Genomic DNA, 27567 nt, shown 5'->3' on the forward strand with positions numbered 1-27567 from the left:
GCAGAGAGCACAGTGTTGCTCTGTGCGGGTGACGTGCTCAACTAGGTCTCGGACCCATAGAACAGCCTGAAAGCAATCATGAAACTTCTGAGGGAGTTCGGAGCCTTCTCGGACTACAAATTCAACTTGGGCAAGAGCAAGGCATCCCCAGTGAACCCGAACGGGAAGGACAGAGCTGGATGGCTTACCATTCAAACTAGCCCAAAACAAATTCTGCTACCTGGGGATCCAGATAGCCCACGACTGGACACAGATCCACAAGTGGAACCTGACCTATCTGGTGTAAGAAGTAAAAAAGGACTTGCAGAGATGGGATGTACTCCCGCTGTCCCTGGCGGAGTGCAGACGATCAAAATGAATGTACTGCTGAGGTTCCTCTTCCTGGTCAGATCCATACCGATCTTCATCCCCAAGGCCTATTTCCACAAATTAGACAAAATGATTACGCTGTTTGTGCTTTTGGTGGGGGGGCTGAGGATCCCCAGGTCGATACTGCAAAGGAGGAAAAATATGAGCGGTCCAGCCTTAGCTAATCTACAGTACTACCACTGTACCTCTCTTTGAAGTAACCTGGCATGTATAAGAACATAAGAAACAGGAGACAGGAGCACTAGTGTGCCATTGATTGATAGATTTGATTTATTTTCACATGTACCGAAGTACAGTGAAAAGTATTTTTAACATCCGAGGAACGGTAGCATGGTGGTTAGCATAAATGCTTCACAGCTCCAGGGTCCCAGGTTCGATTCCCGGCTGGGTCACTGTCTGTGTGGAGTCTGCACGTCCTCCCAGTGTGTGCGTGGGTTTCCTCCGGGTGCTCCGGTTTCCTCCCACAGTCCAAAGATGTGCGGGTTAGGTGGATTGGCCATGCTAAATTGCCCGTAGTGTCCTAATAGTAAGGTTAAGGGGAGGGGAGTTGTTGGGTTACGGGTTTAGGGTGGATACGTGGGTTTGAGTAGGGTGATCATTGCTCGGCACAACATCGAGGGCCGAAGGGCCTGTTCTGTGCTGTACTGTTCTATGTACGTACATAGTAGACACAAGAACAATCAACAGGGAACATTGACAAATGGTGCATCGACAAAACAGTGATTGGTTACAGTGCGGAACAAGGGGCCAAACAAAGCAAATACATGAGCAAGAGCAGCAGAGGGCTTGTGAGCCATTTGGCCCTTGCAGACTGTTCCGTCATTCGGAAAGATATGGTTGATCTCGTTATAGTATCAAATCTACTTCCATGCCTGTCCCCGCATCACCATCAAGTCCCTTGTCGATAAACATCTGCCTAACTCAATTGTGCACAACTTCAATGGCCCACCTTACACTGCTCTCTGGGATAGAAAATCCTGAAAATTAGCAACACTCATAAGAAATTCCTCCTCACCTCAGTCTTAAATGGGAGACCTTGCCCTATCCATGACCACCCAGGGCCTGATGGCAGGATCTGGATTTTGCCAATGGAAGCGGGCTAGTTAGATCGGAAACCAATTTATGCCTGGCGCGGTTCCCGATTTCGGACTCTCGCATGCTCTAACCGGTTAGCTCAGATCCATGCCGGGCATTACACAGCCATTAAATCACACCCATTATCATACACGTGATTCGATGTTTAAAATGCAACATTGTGTCTCACTCACACTATCACATATGCAAAGATTACATACAAAAGGAAATTGAAGCCATAATTATAAAAATTTAATTCATAACTAGTCAGTCTTCTTAGTCGAGTTGATACTTTAGTTGGAGTGAAGGTCTTTTAAAAACATGGAAATCTCATGAAGATGGGAAGCCTCTTGCTGAAGACTGATGGTCAGGTGGACTTGGAAGCAGGAACAAGTACATCACTTTGACTGCATTGGAACACTTTCAGCTATGATGGTTCAGCTGTTTCCCTGCTGGATTTACTTTGTTCAAGATATTTTAAATTGCAGTCCTTGACAGTTATTTTCAGTCACACAACTGCAGAGCTAACAATTCTGGGGTCCAGACCACCTCAACACAATGGCAGGTGACAACGGTCATGCACTCTTATCTCTGCCTCAATTTGAGCTTAAATATTATTTGTTCAATATAGCACTCAGAGACCAACTGTCTGCAGATACCATATTCCTCAAATGCTAGCTTATTCTTAAACAATGAGGTTTAAACTGCACCAGTGGCTGCAAATTACCCTTATTCAGGTCCATATTTAAATAAATATTGGATGCAGAATCAAATACAGTTTAAATGTCCACAGTCACATGTAGCCAACTTAACAGGTTTTGTGGCCACTTTCATAAAGTATGGAGTAATATTCAATATCCTCAGGCTTATACTGGAAGAGATCCTCCTTAAGGGGACCAAAACTATATGAAGTATTCCATACGCAAAGGCACCAATTCTGTGCACACTTGTAACGCGATTTCCCTACTTTCATACTCCATCGCCCTTGTAATTAAAAACTAATATGCTGTTGGCCTTTCTAATGCTGCACAGCATGTTGTCTTTTTATAATTCATGTATAAGGGAAATTGGATCCCTTTGTACTTCAGCATTCTGTAGTCTTTATTAGAATAATATTCTGAGTTTCTTTTTTGCTGAACAAAGTGAACAACTGCACATCCCCCCCCCCTCCTCCCTATTATATTTCATCTGCCAATTTTTGGTCACCCATTCAGCATATCTATATTCATTTGCAGGTTCTTGGTGTTCACCTCACTTTTGTTTTCCTATCTATCTTTGTATTGACAGCAAACGTGACTACTAGACACTTGGTCCCTTCATCCTTAAAATGGATTGTAATGTAAATAGTGGAGGCCTCAGCGTTGATCCCTGTGGCACACCACTAATTAGTTTGCCAAATTGAAAATGACCCATTTATCCCAATTCTGTTTTCTGTTAACCAATCCTCTATTCATGCGAAGATATCACCCCCAACACCATGAGCTCTTATCATGTATAGAAATCTTTTATGTTGCCCCTTATCAAATGGTTTTTGGAAATCCAAATACATTACATCTACTGGTTCATCTTTATCCACCCTGCTTGCTACATCCTCGAAAAACTCTCATGAATGAGAGTATGGACAAAGATGAGGGGGAAATCCAAGAACAAACAAGAAACAAATAACAGTACAGCACAGGAACAGGACCTTCAGTCCTCCAAGCCTGCACCAAACACTTGCCCAATCTAGACCAACCGCCTGTATCCTTCTATATCCCGTCTGTTCATGTGTCTATCCAGATAAGTCTTAAAGGTCGCTAATGTATCTGCCTCAACCACCTCACTTGGCAGTGCATTCCAGGTCACCACAACCCTGTGTAAAAATCTTCCCCTGTACATCTCCACTGAACCTTTCCCCCTTCACCTTGAACTTTTGCCCCCTTGTAATTGTAATTTCCGCCCTGGGAAAAAGCCTCCAACTGTTCATCCTATCTATACCCCTCATAACTTTATCAATTTCTATCAGGTCGCCCCTCAGCCTCCGTCTCTCTAGGGAGAACAATCCCAGTTTATTCAATCTCTCCTCATAGTCGTAGGCAACATCCTGGTAAACTTTTTCCGTACTCTCTCCAACACCTTGTGGTGACCAGAATTGGACACAATATTCCAAATATGGCCTAACCAACTTTCTATATAACTGTAACATAATTTGCGAGCTTTTATACTTGATACCCCGTCCTATGAAGGCAGGCATGTCATATGCTTTCTTTACCATCATTTCCACCTGTGCTGCCACTTTTAAGGATCTGTGGACCTGCACGCCCAGATCTGTGTGTCTATGCTTCTGACGGTTCTGCCATTTATTTTGTAGCTCCCACCTGAATTGGATCTACCAAAATGCATCACCTCGCATTTGTCGGGGTTAAATTCCATCTGCCATTTCTCCACCCAATTTTGCAGCTGCTGTATGCTCTGGCAATCTTCATCGCTATCTGCAAATCCTGCAATCTTAATATCATCCGCAAACTGGCTAATCAGACCCATTACGTTTTCTTCCAAGTCATTTATATATATTACAAACAAGAGTATGGCATGAGTTTTTAAAAATTAAGTAAAATATTCAGTTCATTTCCCTACACTGAAATTATATCAACAGAAGGGAAGTGAATAGCTGATGATTCTTTTTTTAAATAATAACATGTATTATTGGTAGATAGCCGAATAGCAGGACAGCGCCAACCTTATGAGTAAACATCCTATTTTATGTGGGAACTCCAGGATTCTTCCCATCTGTTGACAGCTGCAGCAACTCCAGCTCCAGGGTTCGGAGCCGTAGGGGCAGCTAACATTACCGCAGCACGTCACTGCGGCACATCTATGATATTGAGAGTTTTGTGGACAACACATTTATGGAAATGATCACTCCACAGATTAAGACTATGTTGGGAGAAAGGGAATGGATGAAAAATAGGCAGTCAAGAAGAAACAGGCAGATAGTGCAAGTGTGCCCCGATTGTATCCCACTCTCCAGCCAGCAATCAGTTTTCAATAATGATTAAAGCAATAGTTCATCTGGAGAGTGAAGTCGTAGCCAGGTCCATTGGACCATGGTTGGTTCAGTTGTACGGCAGGGTGTTGTGGTGGGGTGACAGGTGATTCAATCGTTAGGGGAACAAACAGACACATGTTTCTGAAACAGCAGATGCAAAATCCAGGATGGCATATTGCTTCTTTAGTGCCAGGTTCAAGTTATTACTGAATGGCTGCAGAACACCCAGAAGGGGCAGTAGTTGTGGTCCACATTGGTATCACCAGCAAAAGCAGCAAGAGGGATGTGGTCCTGCAATCAGAATTGAGGACGTTTATATGAAATTCACAAACAAGACTTCAAAAGTAATTATTTCCAGATTACAAGTACAAAGAAAGAGGAGGATAAAGCATTTGTATGACCGGTTGGAAAGATGGTGCAGGAGAGAGGGCTTTAGATTACTGGAACATTAGGATCATTGGGAGAGATTGGGCCCGTACAGGCTATAGCTAAATAGGGCTGGGACCAATTTTCTTGTGGGAAAAATCTACTAGTGCTATTGGGTAGTGTTTAAACTGAGTAGGGATGTGGAAACCAGAAGGTAAACTAGAGAGGAATACCAAGATGCACAGAATACTGGGATAGACAGATAGCACGGAGTAGGAAATTGTAAGTTATTAGGTATGTTCATAGTAAAAGGGAACATAATAAAGTCTAAATTAGGGTTACTGTGACTGCATGGAGTGTGTGCAGGTAGCCACATTTGGCTTAAAGTAGTGCAGGACTGGATATGAAATATTCTTGGATACAAAATACTCAGAAAATATAGAAAAGGAAGGAAAGGGGAGGAATTACAGTATTAAGGAGAACATTGCAGTGTAGTGAGAGGGAGAAAGGGAATGTCCCATATGGTCAAGAACAGAATGTATTTGGCTGGAGCCACGGAACACAAAAGGTGCAATTATATTGTTCAATGTACTAAATATTCCACCAACTAATGGAAAAGATGCAGAGGAACAAATTTTCAAGATAATAACAGGGGTGTAGAAGTAGAGGGACCCGGATTTATTATATGTGCATAAATGATTGAAGGTTAAGAGGGCAAGTTTCCAGAGTGGCTAATAAAGCCCACAGTATCAGTTATAAATGATTATAACTGATACCATAGTTATATAGTAATATTACTATATTAGTAATACAGTTAGAGCGGCACGGTAGCACAGTGGTTAGCACTGTTGCTTCACAGTGCAGGGACCCGGGTTCAATTCCTGGCTTGGGTCACTGTCTATACGGAGTCTGTACGTTCTCCCCGTGTCTGCATGGGTTTCCTCCAGGTGCTCAGATTTCCTCTCACATGTCCCGAAAGACGTGTTTGTTAAGCGAATTGGACATTCTGAATTCTCCCTCAGTGTACCCGAACAGATGCCGGAGTGTGGCGACTAGGGGATTTTCACAGTGACTTAATTGCAGTGTTAATATATGCCTACTTGTGACACTAATAAAGATTATTATTCTCGGCTTTATCATTAGGCGCTCAGAGTACAAGAACAAGAAAGCCAAGTTAAACTTCTTAAACCATGGGTTTGACCTCAACTGAAGCATTATATCCAGTTCTTTGACAAGGTGCCACACAAAAGGTTGCTGCATAAGATAAAGATGCATGGCATTAAGGGTAAAGTAGTAGCATGGATAGAGGATTGGTTAATTAATAGAAAGCAAAGAGTTGGGATAAATGGGTGTTTCTCTGGTTGGCAATCAGTAGCTAGTGGTGTCCCTCAGGGATCCGTGTTGGGCCCACAGTTGTTCACAATTTACATAGATGATTTGGAGTTGGGGACCAAGGGCAATGTGTCCAAGTTTGCAGATGACACTAAGATGAGTGGTAAAGCGAAAAGTGCAGAGGATACTGAAAGTCTGCAGAGGAATTTGGATAGGTTAAGTGAATGGGCTAGGGTCTGGCAGATGGAATACAATGTTGACAAATGTGAGGTTATCCATTTTGGTAGGAATAACAGCAAACAGGATTATTATTTAAACGATAAAATATTAAAGCATGCCGCTGTTCAGAGAGACTTGGGTGTGCTTGTGCATGAGTCACAGAAGGTTGGTTTACAAGTGCAACAGGTGATTAAGAAGGCAAATGGAATTTTGTCCTTCATTGCTAGAGGGATGGAGTTTAAGACTAGGGAGGTTATGTTGCAATTGTATAAGGTGTTAGTGCGGCCACACCTGGAGTATTGTGTTCAGTTTTGGTCTCCTTACTTGAGAAAGGACGTACTGGCGCTGGAGGGTGTGCAGAGGAGATTCACTAGGTTAATCCCAGAGCTGAAGGGGTTGGATTATGAGGAGAGGTTGAGTAGACTGGGACTGTACTCGTTGGAATTTAGAAGGATGAGGGGGGATCTTATAGAAACATTTAAAATTATGAAGGGAATAGATAGGATAGATGCGGGCAGGTTGTTTCCACTGGCGGGTGACAGCAGAACTAGGGGACATAGCCTCAAAATAAGGGGAAGTAGATTTAGGACTGAGTTTAGGAGGAACGTCTTCACCCAAAGGGTTGTGAATCTATGGAATTCCTTGCCCAGTGAAGCAGTTGAGGCTCCTTCATTACATGTTTTTAAGGTAAAGATAGATAGTTTTTTGAAGAATAAAGGGATTAAGGGTTATGGTGTTCGGGCCGGAAAGTGGAGCTGAGTCCACAAAAGATCAGCCATGATCTAATTGAATGGCGGAGCAGGCTCGAGGGGCCAGATGGCCTACTCCTGCTCCTAGTTCTTATGTTCTGGGCACCACTGTTTAAGAAGGATGTGGAGAGAATTCAGAAAAGATTCATGAGAATAGTTGTAGGATAAGGAACCTGTTACATAGACTGATTGGAGAAATGGGGACCGTTTCCTTCAAGGGATGGTTAAGAAATTTGATAGAGCTAATCAAAATCATGAGTAGAGAGGGAGAAACTGTTCCCATTGGTGGAAGAATCGAGAAGCAGAGGGCACAGATTTAAGTTAATTGATAAAAGTAGCAAGGTGACATGTGCAAAAACCTTTTCACACAGTGAATGGTTAGGACCTGGAATGCACTGCCTAGAGTTTGATAGAGGTAGGTCAATCAAGGCATTCAACAGGGAATTGATTCATTATCTGAAAAGGAAGAATGTCCATGAGGGAAAGTGCTCCTTGTGAGAGCCAGCATAGACACAAAAAGCTGAATGGTCTCCTTCTGTGCTATAATCAAAGATGTGCAGGTTAGGTGGATTGGCCATGCTAAATTGCCCTTAGTGTTGGGTGGGGTTACTGGGTTATGGGGTTATGGAGATAGGGTGGAGGTGTGGGCTTGGGTAGGGTGCTCTTTCCAAGAGCCGGTGCAGACTCGATGGTCCGAATGGCCTCCTTCTGCACTGTAACTTCTATGATAACCATTCACGGTTCTCTGAATAAGTTTGTCCAACACTATTCCCCTTTCACAAAACCATTTGACTTGATCATATTATGATTTTCTAAATGACCTGCTACTTGTTATGGCACATGTCAATTCCACACTCTTTAATCCATCTTCAGAGCCTTCTCTTAGGAGAACCTAGACCATAGGATATATCCACTAGAATTTCCAAGTATTAGTTACATGCAGATGGTGGGCATTAATTAGGGATTAACTTGTACTTTTAGAAATAGGAAAAAACTGAAACTGTGGTTGTTGGGTGAACCGATGCATGTTTGTAATGAGTATTTTTGTAAATAAAAGCTTCTGAAAGTGTGCAAGGATTAGCTTCAGTCCAATCATGGGCGGCATGGTAGCACAATGGTTAGCACTATTGCTTCACAGCATCAGGGTCCCAGGTTCGATTCCTGGCTTGGATCACTGACTGTGCGGAGTCTGCGCATTCTCTGTGTCTGCGTGGGTTTCCTCCGGGTGCTCCAGTTTCCTCACAAAAGTCCCGAAAGACGTGCTGTTAGGTCATTTGGACATTCTGAATTCTCCCTCTGTACTCAAACAGGTGCCGGAATGTGGCGACTCGGGGATTTTCACAGTAACTTCATTGCGGTGTTAATGTAAGCCACTTGTGACAATAAAGATTATTATTATCATTTTCACTTATTAGATTTCTGGAATATAACATCTTGGCTTCCTTCCTCTTTCTCAATCAAGTACGAACCCCCTCAGTCACATCATTCAAAAGCACATCAAGTCCCACGAGTACGCAGACAACAACCAGCTCTACCTCACCATCACCTCTTATCGATACCTCCACTATCGATGATTTTTCAAATTGCTTGTCCAATATCCAGTATTGGAATAGAAATTTCCTCCAGTTAAATATCAGGAAAACCAAGGCCATGTCTTCAATCCCTATTGCAAACTTTGTTCCACAGCTACTTACTCCATTCCTCTTCTGGCTACTACCCAAGGCTAATAATCAGGTCGTTCACAACCGTACTGTCCTACTTGACCCAAGATCACCCTCTGACCACGTATTGGCTTCGTCAAGACTGCCTAGTTCCACTTCCATAACATCACCCATCTTCAACCCTCCCTCACCCCATTTGCTGCTGAAACTCTCATCCACACCTTTATTACCCCTAGACTTGACCACATCTGTACTCTCCTAGCTTGCCTTCCATCTCCATAAATTTGAATTCAACTTAAACTCTGCTACCTGAATCCTAACCCGCACCATGTCCTGTTCAATCACCGACCTGCTCGCTGACCTACATTGGCTATCAGTCTGCCCTGGTTTTACAATTCTCATCCCAATTTTCAAATCCTGCCACATCCTTATTCCTTCCTGTCTCTGTAATTTCCTTGAGACCTAGAAACCACTGAGATTTTGCACTCCTCCAATTCTGGCCTCTTGAGCATCCTCTATTTAAATCACTCCATCACTGGTGGCTGTACTTCGAGTTGCTCAGGTGTTAAGCTCTGGAGTTCCCTCCCTAAACCTCTCGCTTCATCTTTAGACACTCTTTAAAACTTCCCCCTTTGTCTAACATGACCCAATATGACTCAGTTTAAAATTTGTTTGATATACTCCTGTGAAGTATTTTACAATGAAAGTGGGCTTGTGGTAGACAGTAGTAGAGACCCATTAGCATTTTTCTCAACTAGCATGTCGAGGAAAGGGAATTAATTTGATTGCTCCATTTGAAAGGTGAATTTCAGTTCAGGGCAGTGCAGGGTGCCATTCAGCCCATCGAGTGATGGAGGTGGCACAGTAGCACAGTGATTAGCACTGCTGCCTCACAGCTCCAGGTTTCCGGGCTCAATTCCGGCCTCGGGTGACTATCTGTGTGGAGTTTGCACCTTCTCCCTGTGTCTGCATGGGTTTCCTCTGGTTTCCTCCCACGGTCCAAAGATGTGCAGGTTAGGTGGAGTGGCCATGCATGGGGCTACAGGGATAAGGTGGAGGCATGGGCTTAAGTGAGGTGCTCTTTCCAAGGGCCGGTGCAGACTCAATGGGCCAAACGGCCTCCTTCTGCACTGTAAATTTTATGAGTCTGCACCGATCGTCTGAAAGAGCCCCTACCTAGGCCCACTCCCCCACCCTATCACCGTAGCCCCACCTAACGTGCACAGGTTTGGACACTAAGGGGCAATTTAGCATGGCCAATTAACCTAGCCTGCACATCTTTGGATTGTGGGAGGAAACCGGAGCACCCAGAGCAAACTCAGGCAGACACAGGGGAGAACGAGCAAACGCCACACAGTCACCCAAGGTCAGAATTGATCTCGGATCCCTGGCACTGTGAGGCAGCAATGCTAACCACTGTGCCAACCTGCTGCACATTGAGGATGGTGCCCATGGAAGTGTATTTGGAAATTCTTGCATGCAGCTACAGATTCAAATATAGCAAAAATATAATTTACGTATCAGAAGTAAGCAAGACGTATATCCGAGCAGAGGTGAAACAAAAAACAAATTCCGGATATCAACAACATAGCTCAACAACATGCAAGTTAAGAACAGACAAACTATCTACCGAATTTCTCCAAGAATGCATCAGGTCCAAGGTTGTGCCCATGTTCATTTTTCCAAGTGCATTAATAATGTGAAAGTGGTTTCCTGGCGGCAGCCATGGAGGAGTAGGTCCATCCAGAACTACCTGGAAACAAATGATACAGGGGAGGTCTCTGCATCAACGGTTGGGAAGCTTTGAAGGCAGAGGTCAGAGGGGAATTAATCTCGATACGGGCCCACAGAGAAAAGGTGGAACAAGGTGAGAGGGATCGGCTAGTTGGGGAGATACTCCAGGTGGCTGGAGATACTTGGAAGCCCAGGACGCGGGGTTACTGAAGGAGCGGCGGAGGTTGCAGGTGGAATTTGGGCTGTTGACTACAGGGAAGGCGGTGGAACAGCTGAGGAAGGCAAGTGGGGCAATCTATGAGTATGGGGAAATGGCAAGCAGAATGTTAGCGCACCAGCTCAGAAACAGGGAGGCGACCAGAGAGATAGGGAGAGTAAAGAGTAGAGGTGGGATCACGGTCCTAGACCCAGCGGGGGTGAAGGAGGTGTTTAAGACTGTTACAACAAATTATATGAGTCGGAACCCCCAGCTGGGGTGGAAGGGATGAGGCGGTTCTTGGGTCAGATGCTGTTCCCAAGGATGGATGAGAATCTGGTGGAAGGGCTGGGAGCCCCAATTGAAATAATAATAGAGGGGCTGGAGGGCATGCAATCTGGAAGGCCCGGGGCCGGACGGCTACCCACTGAAATTCTACAAGAAGTTTTCGGAGATGTGGAGCCCACTGCTGGTGAGGGCATTCAATGAAGCAAGAGAGAAGGGATCGCCCCCAACAATGTCGCAGGCCTCGATTTCATTTCTCCTGAAACGGGAGAAGGATCCGGAGCAATGCAGGCCAAATAGGCCAATTTCTCTACTAAATGTGGACGCCAAGTTGCTGGCTAAGATATTGGCCACAAGGTTAAAGGATTGTGACCCGGGGGTGATAGGGGAAGACCAGATAGGGTTTGTAAAGGGCAGGCAACTCACAGCTAATGTTCGAAGCTCCTACATGTTATTATGATGCCCTCAGAAGGAGGGGAGGTGGAGCTGGTGGTCACGATGGATGCAGCCTTTTGATCGGGTGGAGTGGGATTACCTGTGGGAGGTTTGGGTTTGGTGAGGGCTTCATTGACTGGGTGCGGTTGCTCTACCACACACTGAAGGACAAGGCAAGGGTGCCCCCTCTCCCCGCTACTGTTTGCGCTGGCCATAGAGCCACTGGCCTTGGCGTTAAGAGCCTCTAGGAACTGGAAAGGGCTGGTTCGGGTAGCGGGGGGGGGGGGGGGAGAAGAGAAGAGCACCAGGTTTTGCTTTATGCAGGTGACTTGCTCTTGTACATCTCAGACCCGTTGGAGGGGTGGGGGAAGTTATGCGGATCCTTGGGGAATTTGTTAATTTTTCGGGGTATAAATTGAACACGGGGAAAAGCAAGATGTTCGTGATCCAGGCGAGGGGGCAGGAAAAGAGACTGGGAGAGATCCCATTTAGAATGGAAGGAAGGAGCTTTCGATATCTGGGAATCCAGGTGGCTTGGGAATGGGGGGCACTGCACAAGTTAAACCTATCCTGGCTCGTGGAACAAATGAAAGAGGACTTTAAGAGATGAGACATGCTCCCACTATCACTGGCGGGGAGGGTACAGACTGTGAAAATGGCGGTCCTCCCCAAATTTCTGTTTGTCTTTCACTGCCTCTCCATCTTCATCCCAAAGGCCTTTTTCAACCGGGTGAATAAGATTATTTCGGGCTTTGTGTGGGCGGGTAAAACCCAGCAGGTGAAGAAAGTGTTGCTGGAGCGCAGTCGGGGGAGGGTGGGTTGGCGCTGCCGAACTTTTGTAATTACTACTGAGCGGCAAATATAGCCATGATTAGGAAGTGGATAGTAGGGGACGGGTAGGTGTGGGAGCGAATGGAGGTGGCGTCATACAAAGACACCAGTTTAGGAGCACTGATAACGGCACCTCTCCCATTCTCACTGGCCCGATACTCCATTGGTGGTGGCGCCTCTGAGAATCTGGGGGCAGAGGAAGAGATACAAGAGAGTAGAGGGAGCATCGGTTTGGACCCCGATTTGTAATAACCATCAGTTCGTGCCGGATAGACTGGAGGTGGGTTCCGGAGATGGCAGAGGGCAGAAATTAGGAGGATGGGGGATCTATTTATAGACGGGAACTTCCCCAGCTTGAAAGCCTTGGAGGATTAATTTGAATTACCAGCAGGGAATGGGTTTAGGTATCTGCATGTATGAGACCTTTTGAGAAGGCAGGTTCTGGCCTTCCACCTGTTGCCGCCATGGGGGATCCAGGACAGAGCAGTCTCCAGTACATGGGTGGGGGAGGGGAAAGGTATCGGACATCTATGAAGATCCGATGGGTTAGGTGGATTGGCCATGCTAAATTGCCCGTAGTGTCCTAAAAAGTAAGGTTAAGGGGGGGGGGGGGGGTTGTTGGGTTACGGGTATAGGGTGGATACGTGGGTTTGAGTAGGGCGATCATTGCTCGGCACAACATCGAGGGCCGAAGGGCCTGTTCTGTGCTGTACTGTTCTATGTTCTATCTTATGGAATCGGAGCAAACTCCGGTGGAAGAGCGAAAAAGGCAAGTGGGAAGACGAGCTGGGGGGAGAGATAGAGGCGGGTCTGTGGGTGGATACCCTAAGCAGGATTAACCCATCATGTGCCAGGCTTAGCCGGTACAATTTAGGTAGTCCTCTGAACACACATGACGGTGGCCCGGATGAGCAGGTTTTTCGGGTTAGAGGACAGGCGTGCAAGGTGCGCGGGAAGTCCAGCAAGTCATGTCCACATATTTTGGGCATGCACGGAGCTTAGAGGGTTTTGGCAGGGTTTCGCTAAGACGATGTCCACGGTATTCAAAACACGGGTATTGCCGAGTCCGGAGGAGTGTCGGAAGAGCCGGAAGTTCAGGGGGTGAAAGAGACTGGCTTTTTGGCCTTTGCATCCCTGTTAGTCCGGAGGACCCGGTTCGATCTTGGCCCCGGGTCACATTCTGTGTGGAGTTTGCACATTCTCCCGATGTCTGCATGGGTCTCACCCCCACAACCCAAAAAGATGTGCAGGGTAAGTGGATTGGCCGAGCTAAATTGCCCCTTTATTGGAAAAAAATTGGGTCGTTAAAAAAAAGTTTTGAAGAGGTTTTTGAATGGGGATTGATTTATTCTGAGAGATTAATGAGCATTTGGAATGTGTGTGTCCCCCCCCCCCCCCCCCCCCCCCACCCCGCCCGATCCCAAGTAGCGTTTCAAAGCTGTGTGCTTGATTAATATTCTTAAAATATTCGATGGGGGGTAAATTGTTCAACTGGAATTTTAATGACAGATTGAAATGCTCGGACATTTTTTTAAAAATGACTTCCCAGTGTTCTATAGTTCACAAGTTAGTACATCGTGGATGGTGGCTTAGCGGATATGGGGGATATGGAAGGACCTGAGGGCATGGAGGATGTATGTGGGTGAGGTCTATGAGTCCCAAAAACCACGTAGGAAACTGGGCCGATGTCCAAGTAAACTGAGGCAGATCTTCTCATCTGCTAGCCTCAGCATCTGCCTGCCTCTGTTCTAGTCGCCAGCCTGCATTGGCAGCAGCAGCCAGTTCTCGAGCCCACTCTCAAATCTGGAAGATGAAAAATCCTGGTGAATGGGCTGACTTTCAGAAGTCAAGAACCAACATGTGGCAACACGTGTCTCAGCACCCCCGGGTTTGCCATGCCAACCTCTGGATCGGATCGGGGTCCCGATCCAGGATCAACCCCAGCATGTCGCCCTGCGCTCACCGGGCCATATGGGTGTGCTGTACATCAACAGGAAGGGGTTCCACTCGCTGAACATCCAGCCCGTACGCAACCACCATATGAAGATCAGTGGGTGCACTGCAGAATTCCACCCCCCATCCCCCCCCCCATCCCACCAAGAGGGTTGCCTGCTATGTCCTCCAAACCTGGCTCAGCAGAGAGGCGACGTACTGAAGATGAAGTGGGTGACACATGTGTCCACCTCCGAAGAGGAGGACGACGTAGAGGAGGCACCAGACCAGGACTGGCTGGAGGATGAGCCTGGGGAGGACCCGCAGGTCCAACTGGAGGACAGGCGGCAGGCGCGAGGGTCTAGCAAACCCGGGGGCCAGGGAGGCCCTCATCCTCGCCCACTTCATATAGGACGTGGCCTTGTCCGTCATTCTCTTTCTCTCTTCCCCCACCGCCCCCCTTCCCTCCCAACCACCATTTCCCACCCCAACAGTGTCTGCAACATCACTCCAGGGTGATGGGATTGTGATTGTGCCTGTATTGTCAGTGGTTCATTGTCGAAGGCAGGGGGGTGATGATAACCCACTGAGAGCCAATTCTTCTCATTCAACGTCATTGCATAGTCTCACTCCTGCCTGTCTGCTGAGTGCCTGCTTACAACCATCACCTGCACATGGCGTGCCGGGGTGTCTGGGACTGGTGCTCCACCCGCATTACGGAAGAACATGCCAGAGGCATCATGTTGGTTGAGATTGTTTAAAATTTACACGTGCCCCCACTACCCCAATCCACTGAACATGGGTGGGCCGGGGAGCAAGAGTCCAGTGGCAACCCACCCCTGCGGCCCAGCAGAGGTCATTGATCTTCTTACGGCACTGGGTGCCAGTCCTCCAGGTCACGCTCCCTGAGCTGATGGCTGCTACCACTTCCTCCCAGTTGGCACTGGCTTCCCTGTGGCTGACCCTCTGAGACCCTCACTGAATAAGGGCATCCTGTCTGGACTCGACCATGTCCAATAGCCTGCCCAGGTTGGTATCCTCAAATCGTAGTTTTCACTGAGGCATGGCTGCGAGCTATGTGGGGTTGGCTGTGCAAGAGCAATTTAAGTGCTGCTTTCCCTTGTTTGAGGGGGGTGGGGCGGCTGGCGAGCGCAGTCCCGGTCGATCAGCTGGCGCGACCATCATTTACGATGTGAAACCCGTGGGGGCCTCGTTAAGTCTTTTATAACAGATGGCCTCGTCAGGCCGAATGTCGGGAAGCTCACAGCAGCTCCCTCTCGCTACCACACTTGGAAACTTTTCCATTAAATCGGGTTCAATTATTTCCTCTGGTGACAGTGTACTATTCATAATAAGCATGTCAGTTACATTTAATTCACATAGTACACTATACACCTGTTATGTGTTCATTTCCTCAGATGTGGAAGGCAGAAAGTAAAGAAGGGAGCAATGCAAATAAATATTAATTTATATTTTAAAAACAATTGGCATCACAATGAAATTCTGAATTCTTGATTGTAAATACAAGATATCCAAGGGCCGCAACAAATATTTCAAACACTCACCTGGAAAGCTCTTAATAGAGCCATGTGATCACTGAATGTTCCTGCAGCAAAGCGTTTTCTACACAACATTGAAGCACGCTTTTGTGAAGGTTGCACTGGTAGAACAAATGGATCTCGATAGGCCAGAGTGCAGGCAATAGTGAGAATAGGATCAAGACACTTCAAAACTACAGCGCAAAGAACCATCTTGCCCAGATGAGGTTCCACAGGGAGATCTGCCAAGTGGTAACCGAGTTCTGTTAGATCTTCCCAGCTGTCCATGGCATCTATGGTCTAGAAAGAAAATTAGTAGAATAAATTTGTTCCTAACATTCCTGCATTTTAAAATGTATTCCTCATTCATAAAGGTGATAAATGTCTTCATACCTTGAGCATCTGAACAGCATTTCTAACAATAAGTGAAGGCGGGGGCTCTGGTGCTTTTGCAAGAAAATCTGCAATCGGACAATTGATTGGAGCTAGCAGTTTGGTATGTAGGCAAAGTTCCTAAAGATATACAAATATGCAAATATATTTTAACAGATAGTTCATTCAGATTGAGAATTATGCTTTAACACTTTCACAGACTCATCCAAAATAATATGCACGTGTTGCATGAGAAAAGACAATTTTAAGTGCCTTTTTTGGCAAAGACAAATTTGTAAGTAAAGGTGGTGACTTGATTCACAATTCACTCCATTTAACTCTTCGGTTAGAACAAAAAAAATTACAAACATTTACAATCACTCATTAGAAAAAAGTATTACGTGAACAACAAAGCAAACACACACCTGCAGTGGCATCCTTAACAACTCTGGAGTCTGGAATTCTAACAGGTTTTGGAATCGTAATCTACTAAACAGGTGAAAACATATTCCTGGTCGGCAGCGACCCGCCCTGTGAAAAACAAACAGGAATACAGTATAGTTAAACAAATGAGAAAAAACAAGCTATCCTTGTTTTGAACAATTTAATATTCCACAAAATTACATTTTACAAAAGCCAACATCAAGCAATTTTTTTGGAAATCATTCAAATTCGTCAATATCAGGTTGATCAAAGGAAAAGCAATATTTAACTGATAATAAGTCTTGCTTTGATATTCCCTGAATGCTAGTCACTTCCTTTAGCAACATGGGAATACTCCATCTCTGGGAATGGCATTGCTGCCCAACATTTGACTTACAGTACCAACGATGCACCTGTAAGTATAACAGTGACCTCTTTGCGATCAGGTGTTCATCTCTTCCATACATCACATCAGAGGAAAAGAAAAAATAATGTAGATATTGGAAATCCAAAATAAAGAGAAATCTCAGGAATACGCATCATCTGTGCAGAAAGTTAGTGTTTCAGGCCAATTACCTTTTATCAGAACACAGCAGCATTTGTGGCTCTATATCTTTCTCCACAGATGCAGCCTGACCTGCTAATCATTTCCAGCATTTTCTGTTTCTATTTCATTATTGGAGGAATTGTAAATAGATTTGAACACTGAAGTTATCAGTAAAAACACCCAAATCCTTATCTTTTGATGAAGGTATGGACATTAATGAAGGAGCTAACGACTGCTGTGCTGAGGACAGTTCTCGAAAGAACATCCTTTGTGTCAACACTAAACTAAAAGCAAAACACGGCAAATGTTGGAGATCAGAAATAAAAACAAAAAGTTCTGGGGAAAAATCAGCAGATCTCGCAGCATCTGTGGCAGGAAAAACAGTCAGGATTTCAAGCCCAAAACGACACTTATTTGGGTTTCGAAGAAACATTCATTCATTTTGTTTCTCTCCCCACAGATGCCACCAAACCTGCTGAGTTTTTCCAGCACATTACCTCTTACTCTGATATGTCCAAAGATGTGCAGATTAGGTGGATTGGCCATGATAAATTGCCCTTAGTGTCCAAAATTGCCCTTAGTGTTGGGTGGGGTTACTGGGTTATGGGGATAGGATGGAGGTGTTGACCTTGGGTAGGGTGCTCTTTCCAAGAGCCGGTGCAGACTCGATGGGCCGAATGGCCTCCTTCTGCACTGTAAATTCTATGATAATCTATGATTCTATGATCTGACTCAAGGCCGCAATGAGATCTAGAGATCAGTGTTACTGGTGGAACCCAAACTACGCATTAATTGATTATGGGTGAATAAATTTTACTTAATGTCACTCATTCCATATCTTTTCTGATGATTGTGGGGTTCGGGGCGGAGCAGGTATATGTATTGGTTTAAAGGTATCTATTTTTTGGCACTAAAGCTTACTGAATTGTCAGGTAGATGCCAATGTCACAGATGAATAGCTTGGCTGAGGTAATTAACTCCTTACATTTTATAAATACGTTTAAAATGGCAAAAATAAAGCAATCATAATACCTTCCCTTCCTCTGGACAGCACTTGCTTTAGAAATCCATACCATTTTTAACATTGTGACAGAGTTTAGTGCATCAAATGATTTCTGGAACAAAAAATGTAATTGAAACAATTAAATCTACTAAAGTTCATAGTGCTGTTGAAATATTTTGATGTCCGTTGATCAAATTACCTCTTTCACTTTCCCAGAATCAATTACAAATACCACATCATTGACAGTAATACTTGTCTCTGCAATATTTGTGGAAAGAATCTGAAATAAGATAGAAAAAGATGGGGAATGAAATATTACAGCTTAATTCGAGGGTTTTATTTTAATAATATCTTAAGGTATTTGAAAATTTTTATAACAGCAACATGCTCCCCGCAGCCCAATCTTCACACACCTCAACCAAACAACAATCCCGCCACCCTTCACTGCGTCTGCTGACATTTTTAATTTTCCCAGAGAAAGTTGATGAACGGCTGCCACCTCCGGGAGAACCCTAATATTGACCCTCTTAAGGCAAACTTTATTTTCTCAAGACTGCGAAACCCAGCCATGTCACTAACCCAGGTTCTACACTCAGGGGCTTCGAGTCCCTCCACATTAATAAGATCTGTCTCCGGGCTACGAGGGACGCAAAGGCCAGGACGTTGGCCTCTTTCGCCCCCTGAACTCCCGGATCTTCCGACACTATAAAGATCGCTACCTCTGGACTCAGCACCACCCGTGTTTTTAGCACCGTGGACATTGCCTTAGCAAAATCCTGCCAAAACCCTCTAAGCTTCGGGCATGCCCAAAACATGTAGACATGATTTGCTGGGCTTCCCGCGCACCTATCCTCTACCCCGAAAAACTTGCTCATCCTAGCCGCTGTCACGTGTGCCCGGTGGACTACCTTAAATTGTATCAGGCTAAGACTGGCACACAATGAGGAGTTATTAACCCTGCTTAGGGCATCCGCCCATAGGCCTCTATCTCTCCTCCTAGCTCGTCCTCCCACTTGCCCTTAAGCTCCTCCACCGGAGTTTCGTCCACCTCTGATAGCTCCCGGTAAATATCCGATACCTTCCCCTCTACCACCCAGGTACTGGAAACTACTCTATCCTGTGCGGGGCATGATCCGACACTGCAATTGCCGAGTACTCAGTATTCACCACCTTCGGTATTAGCTCCCTGCTCAGAACAAAAAGTCGATGCGAGAGTATACCTTGTGGACATGTGAAAAAGAGGAAAACTCCTTTGTCCTCGGCCGTGCAAATCTCCATGGGTCTACTCCCCCCATCTGTTCCATAAAACCCTTCAATTCCTTTGCTGCAGTCGGCCTCCTACCTGTCCTGGATTTTTACTGGTCCAATTCTAGATCAGTGACTGTGTTGAAGTCCCCTTCCATGATCAGGTTATGTGACTCTAAGTTTGGGATCTAACCCAACACCCGCCTCAAATTCCACGTTGTCCCAATTCGGAGCATATATGTTCACAAGTACCACTCGCACCCCCTCCAGCTTCCCACTCACCATTATGCACCTACCCCCTTGTCTGACATGATTCTCCCTGCCTCGAATGCCACTCGTTTGCTGATCAAGATCATTACCCCCCCTGATCTTTGAGTCCAGTCCTGAGTGGAATACTTGGCTAACCCACCCCTTCCTTAATCTCGTCTGATCTGTAACCTTTAGGTGTGTCTCTTGTAGCATTGCCATGTCTGCCTTCAGTTCCCTCAAATGCGCAAACACACGAGCCCTCTTGACCGGCCCAATCAGTCATCTCACGTTCCAAGTGATCAGCCTGAACGGGGGCTTCCAACCCCCCCTCCCGCCAACTAACCATCACCCTTTTCCGGCCAGCCTTGAGCTCGCACCCTCCGCTTCGAGTCCCCACTCGGGCTGTCACCGTTCCCGACCTCCCACTTGTCCCCCAGTAAAAGTTCCTCCCCTGTCAGCAAAGCAGCTCCCCCCACCCCCCCAGCAACAACACTAAAGACCCAATCCCCCAAGTCAAGCTCCAGCTTAATACCTGTCCACCCCCCACCGCGTTTCCGAGAGTCAGCTGACCCATGCTGACTCGATAGCTCCCGCCCCGGCACCAAGCAGTCTGTCTGTTTATTGTACTCTCCTCCCCACATGAATAAACATTTTAAAAGCATTACTTTTCCCAGTAAACAAACAACAGGAAAAAAAAGTGAAGAAACAATCACTTTCGAAAAAGTTACCCAAGAAGCAGAACTAAATTCAAAGCCCATCTCTAGCAAGGTCCCTGCAAGACAGATCAATCTTTAACCATCCACAGAGCCCATTATTTCACATAGAGCTACTTAAATTTTTACAATCCAGTACCGCAAATCACTGCCACAGTACTTCTCCAAGACTTAAGTGTCTTTTAATTCCCCTCCAGCTTCATTTCTTTAATAAAGGTCCATACTTCGTCTGGCGTTTCAAAGTAGAAGTCCCGTTCCTCATGTGTGACCCACAGACGGGCTGGGTACAGCATCCCAAACTTCACCCCCTTCTTAAAGAGGGTCGTTTTTGCTCGATTGAACCCAGCTCGCCTCTTAGCCAAATCCGCTACCAGGTCCTGATAAATGCGCAACTCACTTCTTGGCCCACCGCAAAACGTGTTCCTTGTCCATGAAATGGTGAAAACGTACTACCATGGCCCTCGACGGCTCGTTCACTCTGGGCTTTCTAGCGAGGGCTCTGTGCGCTCTGTCCAATTCCAGGGGCTGAGGGAACGTCCCAGCCCCCATCAACTTCTCCAACATGTCCGTCACATAGGCCCTCACATCCGATCCCTCACTGCCTTCAGGGAGGCCAACAATTCTGAGATTCTGCCTCCTGGACCTATCAACCAGGTCCTCCAGCTTCTCCTGCATTCTTTTCTGGCGATCGTCCATCATCCCCACCTTGGTTTCCAGCACGGTTATATACACCTCGTGCTCGGACAACTTTTGTTCGACCTCCTGGATCGCTCTCCCGTGAGTTTCCTGATTCTGAATCACTTGATCAATCGAAGCCTTAAATCGGGTCCAGCGTATCCTTCTTCAGCTTGGCAAGGCAATCCTCGTGGCAAAGCAATCCTCAAAAAACTTCACCAGCTGCTCCATCAACCACTGTGCCGTCTCCCCACGGCCCTTGTCCTCCGCCATGTTGTCCCGTGTTACCAGCTCTGCTCGCCTCCCTTATAGGACTTTGTCGTCTCACACGGCCACTTCTGGTCCAATTCTCCATTCACCGGAGGGGGATTTCTCCTTACTGTCTCACTTTTCACTGCTTTCTCCCATAAAATCCGAACAAAACCGTGGGGAAGGGTCCAAAAGTCCGATACAGGCGGGAGCTATCAAATGTGCGACCTACCCCTACATGGCTGCCACTGGAAGTCTAGGGTTTTATTTTAAACTCACAATTTTACGAATTCCACCAGGTAGGCTTTTTAACACTTTCTTTTGGTCAGATGTCTGCATGTTTGAATGAAGCATAAAAACCTGTAACCTAAGACAGAACAAAGTGTTTAGATAATTGTCTGAATAAAATAAATGTAAACTTTTTTTTGATACCTCAAGGGGGCATATTAATTCTATGACACATACATTATGATTGTACATCTTCAAAAATAATCATAGCAGCTTCACTTGTATTCAAGAGATTATTTATCTACACACCATAGATGCGGTATGTGACTAGTTACACTATGTTCTGCACTGCTGTACTGATAGTCTTCTGAACATCTGTCTGGCTTCAGTCTTGCAAAAGCAGCAGCATATGTCTAATTATTTTATGTATATTCACAAGCACCATCATAACAATGAGATACTGGCATTGCATATGCAGGAGAACAGTTCAGTAGACAACCTTTTCTGCGAAAAATGCATAATACAGGTGGGCTGCCTGAAGGAGCAGTAGTAATTTTTCCCCAGAGGTCCAGATAGTAGAAAAGGATTCAAACTCTTACAGAAAGGAATAAATGTAAATGTAAATAATCTTTATTGTCACAAGTAGGCTTACATTAACACTGTAATGAAGTTACTGTGAAAAACCCCTAGTCGTCACATTCTGGCACCTGTTCGGGTACACAGAGGGAGAATTCAGAATTCTCAGCTGGTACGGGAATTGAACCCGCACTGCTGGCTTTGTTCTGCATCACACACCAGCTGTCTAGCCCACTGAGCTAAACCAGCCCTGCTTGTAATCTGAAGTACAGTTTTTTTTTTGTTCCCTGTAATGTACTCCTTGTGATCCTTTTTAGAATGGCTTGTGAATTTATGCACCAGGCTTTTGGAAATAATTGAAGTTGGACCAAATGCAATGGGATCAAAATGAATCAATTTTGAAACCTGGAATGTCTGAAGACTCACAGACAATGAGCAAAACAATTGACTGAGGAACAGAGAACTGCCCTTGTTGCCCGTGAACTCAGGCATTTCAACATTGACGTTGCTGCCCTGCAAGACACCCAAAGAGGTGAAGGCAGCTGAGGGAAGAGGGTAGTGGTTACACATTCTTCTGGAGAGAACAATCTAAGGATCAGCTCAGGGCACATGGAATTGGATTCACCATCAAGAACAAACCCATCAACCCACTCTCCCATCTCCCTGTCGGCATCAAAAAACGCCTCATGACTATCTGCCTACAATTTGCCAAAAACAAGCAGGCAATGGTCGTAAGTGCCGATGTCACACTCCCTGATGCCAACAATGAGTCAATGAAGGCTCCACTCCACCTTGGACACCAACATCCCGAAGGAAGATAAGATCATCCTCTTTGGGGACTTTAATGCCAGAGTTGGAACGGACTGCCAACTCTGGAAAGGAACCATTGGAAAAGAAGTTGGGAATTGTAACCCCTACAGGGTTCTCCTGCTCACCAAATGCACGGAACACCAGCTTCTCATCTTTAAAACACTGTTGTGCTAAAAAGACAAGTTCGAGACTTCCTGGAGACCTCCAAGATCAAAGCACTGGTACATGATCGATTACACTGCCCGCTCTCGAGACCTAAAGGATGCTCTCATCACCAAAGTGATGACCAGTGCAGCGACTGCTGGACAGACCACCGGCTCATCCACTCCGCTATGTCTATCAAACTCCGCCAGAAGCAGCAGAAGAGATGAAGAAACAGCTTAGAAAAAAAATCTACGTTGATCGGCTTCAACAAGCATGTTACTGAACATCCAACAATGTCTTCTCCACAATCTCCAAAGCGTTCATTCTAATGGAATGGAAGGAAACTGAAAAGAGCTGAAGTCAGTCATAATCTGAAGCTGTGAAGAAACCATTGGCTACAAGACCAGGAAACAGCAAGACTGGTTCAACGAGAACGACCACACCATCAAGACCTCATCAACAAGAGGAGGAAAGTTCTCCGCACCTGGCAAAATTACATCACCAGCAAGGCAAAGAGGAGAACTGATCAGCCAAAGAGGTACAAAGAACAACTAGGGAAATCAAGAACCAATGGACTGAGAAAGATAAGGAGCTATAACTACTCACCGACAAGCCTGACATGGGAACAGGAAGCCCCTCGAGCCTGTCCAGCCATTCAATAAGATTATGGTTAATCTGTGACCTCACTTTGGCCCAAATCCCATAATATATTTGCTTAACAAAAACCAATCTATCTTGGATTTAAAATTAATAACTGATCTAGCTTCAACAGCTGTTTGTGGGAGAGAGTTCCAAACCTCTACCATCCTTTGAGTCAGTTCTTCCTAACACCTCTCCTGATAGGTCTAGCCCTAATTTTTAGACTATGCCCATAGTTTTAGAACCTCCAACCAGTGGAGTTTATCTTTATCTTTATCTACCCTGTCTTTCTCTGCTAATACCTTGAATACCTCGATCAAATCAACCCTTAACCTACTGAATTCTCGCAGAAACAAGTCAAATTCGAGTAATTTATCCTCATAACTCAAGCCATGTAATCCCGATATCATTTTTGTATGGGCTGAGGGGCGGTAGATTTAGAACTGAGATGAGGAGGAACTACTTCTTGCAGAGAGTGGTGATTTTATGGAACTCGCTGCCCCATAGTGTGGTGGAGTCTATGTCATTAAATGGTTTCAAGAAGGAGATAGATATATTTCTGATTTTAAAAACGGCTTAAAGGGATGCTTAAACAGGTATGGAGGTGGATTTAAGACCAGGAAAAGGTCTGCTATGACCTGATTGAATGGCTGAGCAGGCTCAAGGGGCTGCATTGCCTACTTCTGCCCCCAATTCCTATTTTCCTGTATACATCTACACTGTACTCTCTCAAATGCCAAAATATCCTTCCTAAGATGTGGTGCCCAGAACTGCTCACAGTACTCCAAGTGGGGTCTAACCAGGGTTTTGCATAGCTGCAGCATAAACCCGGTATCTTTATATTCCAATCCTCTAGATATAAACGTCAACATTCCATTAGCCTTTTGAATTATTTTCTGAACTTCACCCTGGCATTTTAAGGATCTATGTCTCTTTGGACATCTAGAAAGTATGCTCTACCCTTTTTGCTCCAAAATAGATAACCTCACACTTGTTCACATTAAATTCCATCTGCCACAATTTTGCCCATTCAGCTAGTCGGTCAATATCTCCTTGCAATTTCATGCCATCATCTAGACTGTCTACAATGCCACCTAACTTTGTATCATCGCAAATTTGGATATATAACTTTCCATGCTATCATCTAAGGGGCTGAGGCTTCTTCAGTGCCATTAAGGCAATATATGGACCCAATACCCTACGTCTCAAACTGGCGCGGAGTAAGGACAGAACCCTTTTGAGAGACAGGGAAAACATCAGCCTTCGATGGAGAGAGCACGTCAAAGAACTCCTAAACTATGATACAATCATAGATGAGGATGTGATCGTGGAAATCCCCCAACTTCCCATCAAAGATGATCTTGGACTCCCATCAAGTGTGGATGAAGTCCAAGCTTCCAGTAAACACATGAGAAATGAAAAAGCCTCAGCAGTGGATGGGATTCCAGTGGAGACTTTCAAGCTTGATCACCCCTCATCGCCATGAGAATCTGGGACAGAGAAGAATCCCTGCTGACATCAGGTATGCCGCCATTGCCATCATCTTTAAGAAAGAAGACAAGGTGGACTATGAAACTACCGAGAAATCTCCCTATTCTCCATCACCGGGAACATCATCAGCCAGATCCTTGCAAGCTGCCTTCTACCAGTCAAGAGATCCTTTCAGAAAGCCAGTGGGGCTTCCGACCAAACCGTGGAACAATAGACATGATTTTCACTGCTCAATAGAAATACCAGGAGCAACATCAACCACACTACATGGCCTTCATGGTGGGCAGCACAGTGGTTAGCACAGTTGCTTCACAGCTCCAGGGTCCCAGATCCGATTCCCGGCTTGTGTCACTGTCTGTGTGGAGTCTGCATGTTCTCCCAGTGTCTGCACGGGTTTCCTCCGGGTGCTCCGGTTTCCTCCCACAGTCCAAGATGTGTAGGTTAGGTAGATTGGCCATGCTAAATTGCCGAGTGTCCAAAAAGGTTAGGTGGGGTTACTGGGATATGTTGGAAGTGTAGGCTTAAATGGGGTGCTCTTTCAAAAGGCCGGTGCAGACTCGATGGGTCAAATTACCTCCTTCTGCACTGTAAATTCTATGATTCTGTGATTCTATGACCAAGGCTTTTGACTCAGTCAATCAGCAAGTGCTTTGGAAGACCCTGTTAAAGGCTGGCTGTCCAGAGAAATCCATCAACATCCTCCAGCTCTTCCACAACAAATGTTGGAGACAGACCTCACCAACAGAAATAATTCTGCCTTCACGGAAGCAGGCCAAAGAATCAGTCTCAGCCTCAACCTCAAGAAGACTCGAGTCGTTTACCAACCACCCGAGAAGATGATCCGGTCTCTCCCTCCATCAAGGTAAATGGAAAACCCTCCCAAATGTGGAACATTTTCCCAACCTACGGAGCCACCTGCCATCTAAGGCTAACAGTGATGCAGAGATCCAACATTGTATCCAATCCTTGAGCGCCACCTTCGGACACCTAGGAGCACGAGTCTTTGACGGCCGCAACATCTCTGCTGATACCAAGCTTCTACGTGTACAAGGTGGTCGTCCTCCCACTCTTCTACGCGGCTCAGAAAACTTGGACAACATACAGTCGCCATCTCAAAGCCTTAGAAAGGTACCATCAACAGTGTCTGAGGTAATTCTCTGCATCAGGCGGGAGGATAGGGGTAATAACAGCAGCATTCTTGAAGGAGCCAAGAGCATCAGCATCAGAGTCATGATCGTCCAAAACCAACTCTGCTGGCGTGCTTAGGATGTCACAGCCCTGACTGCCGAAGCAAATCTTCTTTGGACGGCTCAAGGAATGTTCCCAAACAAGGAGGACAAAGGAAGCCCTTTAAAGACACCCTGAAGGCATAACTCAAGAAATGCAACACGGGTGTCAACGCCTGGGAGACCTTTCTCAGTAGAGATCTACTTGGTAGAACCACCTGATTGAAGGGGCACAATACTTTGAGAACACCGGACAGCAAGAGGAGGACCGGAAAAGGAGACTGAGAAAGGAACACCAGCTATCTAGAATGCAAGGAGTAATCCAACCTCCTGGAAACACCTGGCAAGTGTGCGGTCGGAGACACTTCTCTAGGGTCTGGCTCATTAGCTACACAAGGACTCTCAGAAGCCATGACCAGTGATAAGGAGTTTCTTAGGTGGACAATCAAACTCATTAGTGAGTGATCGCCGAAGAAGAAGAAATGCAATACCTTTTGTGAACAAATGTAAGTGCGAACAATTCCAAAAGTAAGGTTATGATTAGTTTTCCGATGATCCCCAATTTTTCAATTAATAACGTTTAAATTTATATTTAGGAGCTCAAATAACTCCCATGAATCCATACTTATTCGATTGTTGGTAATATTTTGAAAATATCAACCAAACTTCAATACCAATAAGAATACTATAAAGTTAAATCACAAAGCCAGAAAGTTCTCCCATATAGTATTTTAAACTGAACCCAGTGAAGGGTCAAGAATTAAGTTATATTTCATTAAAACGGTTTTGATGACACCTCCTTTGGTAGTTCAGTAGGTAAAATGTATCACCTGTTGTAATGTTTAGCCATTCTGACAAAATAGGGGCTGGTTTAGCACAGTGGGCTGAACAGCTGGCTTGTAAAGCAGAACAAGGCCAGCAGCGTGGGTTCAATTCCTGTACCAGCCTCCCCGAACAGGCGCCGAAATTGGGCGACTAGGGGCTTTTCACAGTAACTTCATTGGAAGCCTACCTGCGACAATAAGCGATTTCCATTTCATTTCAAAAGGTTAATGGTGAGTTAGCTGACCTCATTGAGAGCATCAGTGAGAACATTACAATTAGATTCAGTTCTTTTCCCTAACCCAGAAAGAGAATCAGCCAGGATTCCTGCAGGAAGCAAAGAAAATTACTTTGTTTGCGAAAAGGTCATCAAACCAGGACAAGGCTCAGTGTAACCACACCCATG

The 27567-nt window shown here is 45.5% G+C and overlaps 1 protein-coding gene across 1 annotated transcript in view; it reads right to left on the bottom strand.

Moving 5' to 3' along the window:
* The window catches only part of LOC119970452 (3'-5' RNA helicase YTHDC2), a 173096-nt gene that overhangs the window by 82541 nt on the left and 62988 nt on the right, over positions 1 to 27567 (bottom strand). The window contains 6 exon segments of the mRNA XM_038805078.1: positions 15777 to 16049; positions 16143 to 16262; positions 16547 to 16652; positions 18124 to 18206; positions 18294 to 18374; positions 21505 to 21592. Of these exon segments, the coding sequence (XP_038661006.1) occupies positions 15777 to 16049; positions 16143 to 16262; positions 16547 to 16652; positions 18124 to 18206; positions 18294 to 18374; positions 21505 to 21592 (751 nt within the window).

Source organism: Scyliorhinus canicula, chromosome 8 (genome assembly GCF_902713615.1).
Source record: "Scyliorhinus canicula chromosome 8, sScyCan1.1, whole genome shotgun sequence".
Lineage (NCBI taxonomy): Eukaryota > Metazoa > Chordata > Chondrichthyes > Carcharhiniformes > Scyliorhinidae > Scyliorhinus > Scyliorhinus canicula.